The sequence below is a fragment of the Gossypium hirsutum genome, chromosome A11 (genome assembly GCF_007990345.1).
Source record: "Gossypium hirsutum isolate 1008001.06 chromosome A11, Gossypium_hirsutum_v2.1, whole genome shotgun sequence".
Classification (NCBI taxonomy): Eukaryota; Viridiplantae; Streptophyta; class Magnoliopsida; order Malvales; family Malvaceae; genus Gossypium; species Gossypium hirsutum.
In genome coordinates this window covers 106,297,822-106,308,752 of record NC_053434.1, presented here as the reverse complement: position 1 = coordinate 106,308,752, position 10,931 = coordinate 106,297,822, and the positions used below count along the sequence as shown (strand labels likewise).

At 28.6% G+C, this 10,931-nt stretch overlaps 1 protein-coding gene across 1 annotated transcript; it reads left to right on the top strand.

Annotated features, from left to right (window-relative positions):
* Positions 1 to 9,346: 9,346 nt before the first annotated feature.
* LOC107952386 (protein RISC-INTERACTING CLEARING 3'-5' EXORIBONUCLEASE 2) lies at positions 9,347 to 9,922 on the top strand. The gene has a single exon (XM_016887645.1). The coding sequence runs from the start codon at positions 9,347 to 9,349 to the stop codon at positions 9,920 to 9,922; it is 576 nt and encodes a 191-aa protein (XP_016743134.1).
* The last annotated feature ends 1,009 nt before the right edge of the window (positions 9,923 to 10,931 follow it).

The following is a 10,931-nucleotide window of genomic DNA, read 5'->3' as shown; positions in this document are numbered from 1 at the left end:
AAATATTGGTTTTTGACAGTATCAAAGCAATTATATATATATGTATTTTACCTGGTTGAATTTATCTCTTTTATTTGCATTTTTTTTTATAAATATGTAGTTTTTGGCTTCTAAACAAAGCAACATTTCTCACAATCATTCTCTATCATTATACCATAATTATAAGGGTTTAATAATAAAGCCAAAGAACATACCAATTATTTATTCTTACACAGTACAGAGAATATTTTAAACTGAGTTGTCCATTTCCCAATCCATTCCCCAATCAAAATTTTAATTTGAGATAATTAATTTTAATAGATTCAATAAACATAAAAATATATTTAAAATTTCGATACATGTAATTATTTTTATTGTATTTATATTTACATAAATGATACGAATCACACATAAAAATTTATTCGTAAACTATTATTAAATTTATAATTATGATATACAAGTATTGTTCGAACTGTAATGATAAATTACTATTGTGCATGAGCAGACATAAGTATAAATATCATTTTTTTCCCTAAAACATGATTTTTTTTCCTTTTTGCAGAAAAGAAAAGCATCTCTTCATGTTCATGTTATAGAGTTTACCAATTTTTTTTTTTTAAAAAGGGGAAAATAGACAACTTGGAACTTTCTAAGAGAGAAAGCTAGATGGATCATAATAATGAAATATTGAACTCCATTTTCTTGCTCACCAAACACTATTCCTTCTTTAAAAAAAATTATAGCCCATTTCTTGATATATATTCACATGTACCTATCTGGCTTCTAGCAATTATTATATAGTAAGAATCCAATATGAGATATATATATGTGTGTGTGTGTGTGAATAATTAGAGATAATAGATGAAAGGGTAATAATGCAAGGCATAAGTGAAGGTGGAGAAGGCTGGAAACCATGTGCAAAGGGGCAGTTTCCTTATATAAAATAATATGCACTCAAATTATGTCCTTATTATTTTGTAGGGACATTCCTTATGTTGTCATGCATGGAAAGTAGCACCATGGTTTTGTATAATATAAAAAATTATGAATGTATTTACAGACAAGTTTTTTGATAAACCGATTTGGGGATTCAAAAGATTATGTGCTCCACATGGATTTATGCCAAACCCACCACTTTCATCAATCATTTCATCATCAAGGGAGATACATTACCTGTATCAAATTTTATTTTATAGTCCTTTTTTTTCCTCTAGGGATTTAAAATCAAATTTATCATTATATTATGATCCATAATTAAAATTTTTCATAATTTTACTAATAAAATTGTTTTTCAGGTTAATTTTTATAAATTAATTTTTTTTAAACAATAGAGATTGCTCAGAAATGCAAGTCTTATATATATATATATATTACATGTTTATTTTGTTGTTTATATTCGGAATTCTTCATAAACTAATTTTCTTAATAAAATAAAATAATAAAATTTAATATTAAGTATAAAATAGAAAGATCAAGTTGTTTGAATCAATAAGTGTTGGATGTAATGGTAGAATATATTGAATTCTTAAGGGGAGACATAAGTTCAAATACTGGAGACGATATTGTTAAGAGAAGTAACCACAAATCTCGAACATTAACATAAAAAGGACATAAAGAATATTAAAAAACTGACTTGGTTGTAGGCATGTATAACAATGAGATTTAAAACATTTTTACTTTTAATTATTGCATTCATTTATTTATTTGTTTATTTCATTCATAATTATTTATTTTTATATTTTGATTTTATTCATAATTATATTTATTTATTATTCAACTATTTATTTATTTTTATTAAAGATGAATAAGGGAAAGAGGAGATGTGAAAGCTCACACGGTTAAGGATGTACAAAGAGTTGTAAGTGAAGAAAGTGTTATGCAATGGAGAAACATGAATCATTTTTAGGGATAATGGTAAGTATTTATGAGTGAGGGTGATCCTCTTTTTAGCCTTGGGTCTTAAAATGTGTACAGCGCAAGTTCTATCTCAGTCACTTGAGGAGAACTATAGTCCTGCAAATAAACAGTGATGGGATGGAGATAACTAAGTAAGGTCCACGTGTGAGCTATATAAAGACACAACATTTATCTTTGACGAGATAGATTGTAGGAGTTTCACATATCATGTGTATGTATATTCACAAAGTTATAGATTGTAGGAGTTTCACATATCATGTGTATGTATGTTCACAAAGTTCAGTGTCAACAATGTGTTGCTCTTTGTAAGGTGTTGGTTCGCAAAATTGTGGCCCAATGAATGGCGAAACCTATATGAGTGATATACTTGTAATAATTACTTCCCAATCAAGGGAAGATTATAAAGTGACATTGAAGACAATTTATGTTCTTGTTTGTAATAATAAATTCACTTGTAATATGCGTTTTCAACTTTTAATCCTTATTTTTTACTCTTAAATTTGATATCTATTTTAAATTACACGTCCATTATAATGTAAATGATTCGATGTTGAGTTGTACAAGATTTTTTTTTTTAATTTCATTATTATTACCATCCAAACTTTAATTATAGTTTGAAGTTTGTTTATTGTTGTAATATTTTAATTATCAAAATAGTTAGTATATTTTGATTATGTTTAATAATTTTAATAATGTTAATTATAATTATAATTTTATAAAAATATTTTATTTGTTAAATAAAAACACGTAACGTTAAAAAATAGTATACGTAAAAGTACAAATATGGGAAAAAATTTACTAAATAAGCATTAGTATTCTGTTTTATTTTTTAATTTTAAATAACAAAAAATTAATTTATTAAATCTTGAATAACATGTAAGGAAAAAATCCTATAGTTGTTTGACATAATATTATCCCATGACAGCAGAAAAACTTATTTTTTAAAGTTAAAATTTTCTATTACTTCCTAAATTATGTATCTTTCTATTCTAACATTTACATTTTTTTTATTAAAATTTTAAATATAATCATCGTTACATTTTTTTAATGTTTACGTTATGGTAATATTGTATACTATTATATATTTAATTTTTATTTGTTATAAATTACATAATATAAAATATGACATTTAAAAATGGGTTGGATCAAGCTTAAGCCTTGAATGTTCAAGCTTAAGCCAACTCATATTTTAAATGGGTCTAATAATTTTTCCCAAATCCTTCCAAAATTTAGGTGAACCTCCGAACTTGAGCAGGTAGCCCAACCTATGAATAAGCCTATTTTAAATTAAAATCAATAAAAAAAGGGCAAATTACACCAACAGTCGCTCAACCTTAAGGTAGTTAACAAAATAGTCACCTAGGTTTCATTTCAGTCACCTAACTTTTGAAAAATAACAAAACAGTCACTAACGTTATAAAAAAATGACAAAACAGTCACTGACTAACAGTTTCCGTTACTGTCTTAACAGTCTGCTGATGTGGCAAGTTAACTAGCTGACGTGGCCAGTTAACTTGCCACGTTGGATGAAAAAATTGAAAAAAAAACCCTAAAAAAGCCCTTTAACAGAGAAGAAGAAGATGAAGCAGCAGCAATAGCAGTAAAATAAGAAAAGACTCTAAAAAAAAGTATTATTTGCCTAAGTTGGTGCACTAGAATTTTCATAGAGACTGTAAAAAAGAAGTAGTAGCAATAGAAGAAGAAGAGACTGTAAAAAAAATGTCTTATTTGTCTAATTTGTTGAAATCCTAGAATTTTCATAGAGACGGGTAGAGATTCATCCACATATACAATACTCAGCTCATCCATTGCATGCCCATATGCAATACTCAATGAGAGAGTGATCTTAAAAAATTTCATGCCCTCTAAAATGGAAACAATACCTAGACTGAAGATTCAAAAGTTGATCGGAGATCGTCATATTTGTCTGCTTATGCCTTAGCCGGTGTTGGAATCAGATGGTGCAATGTTGCTGTAGGGATAACAACAGCTGGGCTAGGATCCTTGACTCGATGAGACCCTATTTTCCTCAGACTGAAATTTCAGTCTGCTCCACTTGGTATTAAGTTCTGCAATGGCCATGAAAGGTGCTGCATCAGTCTCGTCGAGCTCACAAGCAAGATCACACCCATCATGATACATAACCTGCAATTAGAAAATTTTCAGGTAAATTGTTGTTTCAGCAGTCTCATCCAAATTTCTTTTTTCTTTTTATTTCAAATAAGAAAAATGCGATACAAGTGGCAAGCCACAAGAGAGAACATTCAACGCAGAAATTGTGTAAAGAATAGAATGAGCACTATATACCACCCAAGCAGAAGAGAAAGATGAGCAACTGGTTCTGAAGGTAACCGTTCAGTAGAAGAAGATACTCAGCTCATCTATTTTCATAGAGACATGGAGTTTCAATGGCAAAGACTAAGACCCCACCAACTTAGGCAAATAATACTTTTTTTTACAGTCTTTTCTTATTCTGCTACTACTGCTACTGCTACTTTTTTTTTTCTTCTTCTTCTTCTTCTTCTCTGTTAAAGAGCTTTTTTAGGGGTTTTTTTTTCAATTTTTTCATCCAACATGGCAAGTTAACTGGCCACGTCAGCTAGTTAATTTGCCAAATCAGCGGTTCTGTTAAGACAGTAACGGAAACTATTAGTCAGTGTCTGTTTTGTCACTTTTTTATAACTTTAGTGACTGTTTTGTTATTTTTCAAAAGTTAGGTGACTGAAATGAAACCTAAGTGACTATTTTGTTAGCTACCCTAAAGTTGAGTGACTGTTGGTGTAATTTACCCTAAAAAAAACTTAACAACTCAATGACTTAACTAAGAACTTTTGAATAGTTCAGTAACTTAAATGAAAACTTTTGAATAGCTCAGTTATAAAAGCAAAAACCTAACCATAGTTTGGTGAGTAATGGTATAATTTACCCTTTTCAATATTTTAGAAGTATAAAAATTAAAATTAACTCATAGCAGAGCAGAACTTTTAATATGAACTTAGTTGAACAAGAATTGCATGAATCACAAATTTCATTATTTCCCAAACAAAAAAACTCATCTCAAACCCTTCTATCTTTTTCTTTTAAATTTTCATGTCAGATTTGTTTATCCTTACAAAACATTGAAGTATTTGCAACTGATGGCAATGGCGAAAACAGAGTAGCAAAGGTGAGACAGCACAAAGACCAAGCAAAGAAAGAACCAACATATTTAGGGTACTCGATGGTGATGGCACTTAGGGCTACTTTTTTTTTTTAACTAAATGCCAAGAGTATGTATAACTAAATGCCAAGAGTATGTATAGAATTGGCAAATGGAAATTGAAACACAGAATCGAAATAACCTATCTACATAACTTTGACACTAAATCTTTGAACTGAAATTTATCATTCGGTCAAGTAATATTACACATACATCACTCATAATTTTTAAAGAGTATCAATTATTAGATTTTCAGTTCTTCAAAGTAACCCATAATCAGAGGTGAAATTAGAAAAAAAATTTAGAGGGTCGACGTTAAATTATAATTTTTACAATAGAAAAAATATAAATTTATCAATTTAATGGACTATATCTTTATAATTTTTGAAGGATTAAATCAAAATTTTATGTTTTTAGGGAGGCCAAGTGTAACTTTACCTTTACTAATTTAAAATTTTAAAAATTTTAAAGGGGTCATATGAAAAATATTTCATTTTAGGGGGGTCGGGACTCCTACCAGCCCTCCTTAGTTTCGCCACTGCCCATAATAAATTTTTTATAACTCCAATGCATAATTAATCAAAGAATCTAAAGACTTTAAAAGATTCAATACAAAATTAATAGAGAATCAATTTGTTCTTAATGATTTAATATGATGAGACTTTGATACAACTTGTTAGAATTGTAAAGCAAGATCTAATATAAATTTAAAATTGTAAACTAGGATCTGTCATATCAAATTATTAATAATAAATCAAAACCAAAATTAGATGTGAAAAGGTACTTGAATCCATTGATATCTTGAAATCTTCAAGACTTGTGGTTTTGATTTTTCAAATTAACATACAAGTATTTTAGAGAAGGGTGGGTCTCTCGTTTATGAAGATGGGATAACAGAAAAGTTACGTATGTGCAATTTGGTGACCATAACCCTAATATATAACTTTTGCATTTTAACTCTAATTTCTAATCAGCCCATCATTAATTAGAAATTAGTTACTAGGGAATTTAGACATATTTGACCCATACTTTATTTAATAACTAAAACCCAATAAACCTTAATAAAATTAAATCACGTTTAATTTGGACTAACATTTTATAATAGTAAATAATAACATGTAATTACTCTTATTATATATATGATGTCTATATTTTCTAACTTATATCTCATAAACCATTCACAAAGTGTGAGCTAATAACCTCCCTAAATAGATGTCTTATTAATTAATTAAAACCTGATTTTTAGATCTAAGCAGCTAATAGTCTAAAAAGTACACTATAAATGCTCAATTACAATAAGTTCTCTCTAGAGCCTCATCCTTACATGTAACACCAATTGTTGATGACTCTTTTCGGTGAGTTTAGATAATAATGTGTTAGATCAAAGATAATTAAAAGGTATTAGAGTTTTAACTTGGACATATTTTCCAATACTTCAATCAAAATAAGAGAAGAAAAAAAAAAGTTGAAAATAACAATGGTGAAAATGAAGCTTAAAAAGAGCCCAATGTAAGTCATAAATGAAACTTCAAACATTTTTACTTTTAATTATTACATTCATTTGTTTATTTCATTCATGATTATTTATTTTTATATTTTGATTTTATTTATAATTATATTTATTTTATTATCTAACTATTTATTTATTTTTATTAAAGATAAATAAGAGAAGGAAGAGAGATGAAAGCTCACATGATAAAAGACATACAAAGAGTTGTAAGTGGAGACGTAATGGAAAAATATGAATCCTTTTTAGGAATAATGACAAGTATTTATAAGTGAAGGTGATCCTCTTTTTAGCTTTGGGTCATGAAATATGTATGACGTAAGTTTTATCTTGATCAATCACTTGGGGAACACTATAGTTTTCTAGATAACCAACGATGGGATGGAGATAACTAGGTAAGGTCCCACATGTGAGTGATGTAAAGAAGGACCCAACACCTATCTTTGACGAGATGAATCATAAGAGTTCCACGTTTATGCATATGTATGTTCACAAATTTCAATCTCACTAATGTGTTACTCTTGGCAAAGTGGCAAAGTTGTGTTACAGAGACATAAGGGTGGTGAAGTTACATGTAAGGTACTTGTAACAATTGCTCCTCCTCTCAAACGAAAGGAAGTTATAAAGTGACATTTGTCGAGATAATCTACGTTCTTAGTTTGTAATAATGAATAGATGTCTTTATTTTTTACTATTAAATTTTATATCAATATTTGTTAAAGAAATATATATCCATGTTAAACTACACGTCCATTATAATATAAATTATTATTTAATGTTGAGTTGCACTGTCAATATTTCAAACTCAAATTTACCATAAAAAACGTATTAATATTCAACATTAAGATATTTTCATTTGATTTGTAGTTAGGAAATCACAAGATTATTTTTTTAAAAATTTTCATTATTATTTCCATCCAAACTTTAATTACAGTTTGTTTATTGTTGTAATATTTTAATTATCAAAATAATTAATATATTAATTAAGTTTAATAATATTAATTTCATATTAATTACATGAAATAAAAATATTTTATTTGTTGAATAAAAGACACTTAACATTAAAATATACTAGTATATGGAAAATAATTACTAAATAAGCATTAGTATTCTATTTTGTTTTTGAATTTTAAATATAAAAAAATTAATTTATTAAACTTGAATAACATGTAAAAAAAAAAATCCTATAGTTGTTTGACATAATGTTATCCCGTGACAGCAGAAAAACTTATTTTTAAGGTTAAATTCTTGTATTAGTCCCTTGTATTATGAATAAGTTGTAAATTAAATCTTTATGCTCTAATTTGGTCAATTTTAATCTTTATACTTTTTAAATTTGAAATTTTCGTCTTAACACAAAAGATAACTGTTAAATTATATTATTTTCAAAATTTCATGCAATAAATATATTATCACATTTATAATATCATGTCTTCTTAATTTTTCCACAAAACATTTAGAAAAAGTCATGTCATTTTAGTTCGTGAATTTAACAACTACTATTAGAGTTATAATTAAAATCTCAAAACTAAACATGAACATATTGGAAGATAAGGACTAAATTCACAACTTACATACAATTTAACTTCATCAGATTTAAGTACTACCATTTAGGTTGAGACATAAATTTTAAAAGGATAAACTACATCGTTAATTACTAAACTATGGGTGAGTTTTCATTTTGGTTACTTAAGTAAAAAAAGTTACAAATTGGTCACTGAACTATTTAAAAGTTTTCATTCAAGTTACTAGGTTGTTAAAATCGACGCTATATGGCTTTCTCTGTTCACACTGTCTATATCAATCAAAAGCTCTATTTCTCATTTTTTTCTACAGTTCAATTTTTTTTAAGAAACAACTTTGACCGTCAGATTGACTTGGATTTAAGGTGTGTTCTTCTACTTATCGATGGATAGTGATCCATCGTGTTGATCATCAAATCATCATTCAGAGCTCACTGATGGAACTTAAAAAAAAATACTTAATAGTCCAGTGACTTAAGTAAGAACGTACTTTTGAATAGTTCAATGACTTAAACGAAAACTTTCGAATAATTCAATGACTAAATTATAATTTTTTTAATTAAATGACCAAAATAAAAATTTATCCATAATTTAATTACTAATCGTGCATAGCAGAATTTTTAATACGAACTTAGTTGAGCAAGAATCGCGTTAATGGCCCGCAAAATAGAAAATTTTGAGAATCCACTTCCAATAGGAATGGGATATTAATAGTTGACCAATCAGGTCAACAGACTTTCCAGTTTCCAGACACAAATTGAATTTTCTTTCTCAAGATTTCCAAGAAGTTGAGTCTCAGATAATGTGTCATTAGTCACTAGCCCATTTAATTTCATGGCTCATAGTTGATGGACTGCTGCGTTAATTAACCTCTCATGAAGATGAAGAGCACTCCAACTCCATGAGAGAGTTTGAAAACGATATGTTTTGACTATTTATGTCTCTGTCATAAATTGCATTGATCACTTTTCACAGCAAAAATCCAAGTTTCCAACACTGCCAATGGTTTAATTAACTTACACCTACTGTGTGTAATCAATTAAAATGATAGTTTCAAGAAAAGAAATGTTTCAAATACCCAAGTTCTAGAAACTCCATATAAATAGGTGATGACATTGCCTGTGTCTGTCTCTTAGTCAGTCCAGTGAAAATCTAAGTACCCTCTTTTTATTTCATTTCAAGAATGGGTTCAGTAACTCAACTTGTGGGAGCCGAGTTGTGATGCCGGATGGTACTGTGTTGGTGAGTGAAGAGATTCTAGATACAACTAGGCTGGCTCCGTGCCTGGATCTTATTTGGGAAGATATGATTGAGCATGAAGACATGGTTGCTGGTTTAGACGTAACATGGTACCAATATTATTCATCAGATTATATTCTGCTCCTCGTAATCTGCACTCGGATTGGTTGTGTACTAATAAGGTTTGGTGGTTTTATTTTTGGCCATCTTCCTCAGTGGCTTCAACGTTTCTTAAATAACAAGAACATATCATTTGTAGGTGTTCATATAAAAGAGGATGTCAACCGTTCTATTAGAAATAATTTGCCACTGGAAATAAGAAACGCAGTGGATGTGGGTGAGTTGGCTGCGGATGTGCTTCACCAACCCCATTTTCGTGGATTAGGTTTGGGAAGATTAGCAACTGTGGTGCTGGAGTTTCCATTAAGGTCAAGGTCTTCAAGAATGGCCCAATTTTATTATACGGGATTCCCATGGCTGGAAATGAACGAGATTGAAAGTCTAACAACTGATGCTTATGCTGCATACAAGCTTGGGAAAAAATTGCTTGGATTTTAAGTTAGAATTCTGTAGGTTCAAAGTCTTTTTTTGTTGTGTTTTTTGAGTAGCTCATGGTATTAAGGGTGCATGGTTTGCTTCTATGTCATGTTGAACGTGCTTATTGAAAAAAAGTTTGTCATCGTTTTTCGGTTTTTAATCACAACTTTTATTAAAGTTAAATATAATTGCATAAACAAATAGAATTTAGAACCTGCTTTATTACTTAATCCAACTGTCAAAAATCAATTGAGGATTCAATACATTGTTTACATCCAGTAATTCTAATAGTTTCACTTTGTTGATGAGCTATGTTGCTAAAATATTTTTATGGTTTCCTCGGCACATTGAAATATAAATATGGTAATTCTATATATTATGTCAATATAAAATAATTATGGGAGTTAAGTGTCCTATTTTAACCAGTGGTTGAGGGTTAGATCATTACTCGGGCTATAAAGTAACTTTAAAATTTATGATTAACATCTGGATTTAATGAATCTATAAATGTGAAGTATTAATTACTCAGACTAAAGAAAAGTAATATACTGGATATCTTTTTATTTGAAGGAATGTAAAAGCAATTGAAATTCTATTGAATTACATTATTTTTATTTACCTCAATTCTAATGTAAAGCAAGCGAAAGGAAAGTAAGATGGAAATATCTTAACCGCTTCATGGGTTTTGGGTTTTGAACCGTTTGAAGTGGAATTTTTTTTTTAACATAAGATTTAGTCGGAGTTGGGTGGATTTTCTTTTCGACAAAGAATATAGAATGGTTGTGGAAAAGGTTTGTTCCATTAAAAAGATAAAAACGTAAAAAATGTGTTATTGAAAATTCATGATTAATTATATTTAAATATTTACTTACTTTTAAAATTTTAAAATATTAAAAATAATTAATAAAAATTAAATTAAAACATAATGGTGTGGAGTAAAGATGGATGCATTTACTATTCATGGAGGTGGATTAGGAGGTAGTGTTTTTTCCAATATAACACATCCATAATGAATGATGTGGTAGAGTAT

Coding starts and splice junctions, on each gene's coding strand:
- LOC107952386 (XM_016887645.1), top strand. CDS start 9,347: ATGCCGGATGGTACTGTGTTGGTGAGTGAAGAGATTCTAGATACAACT.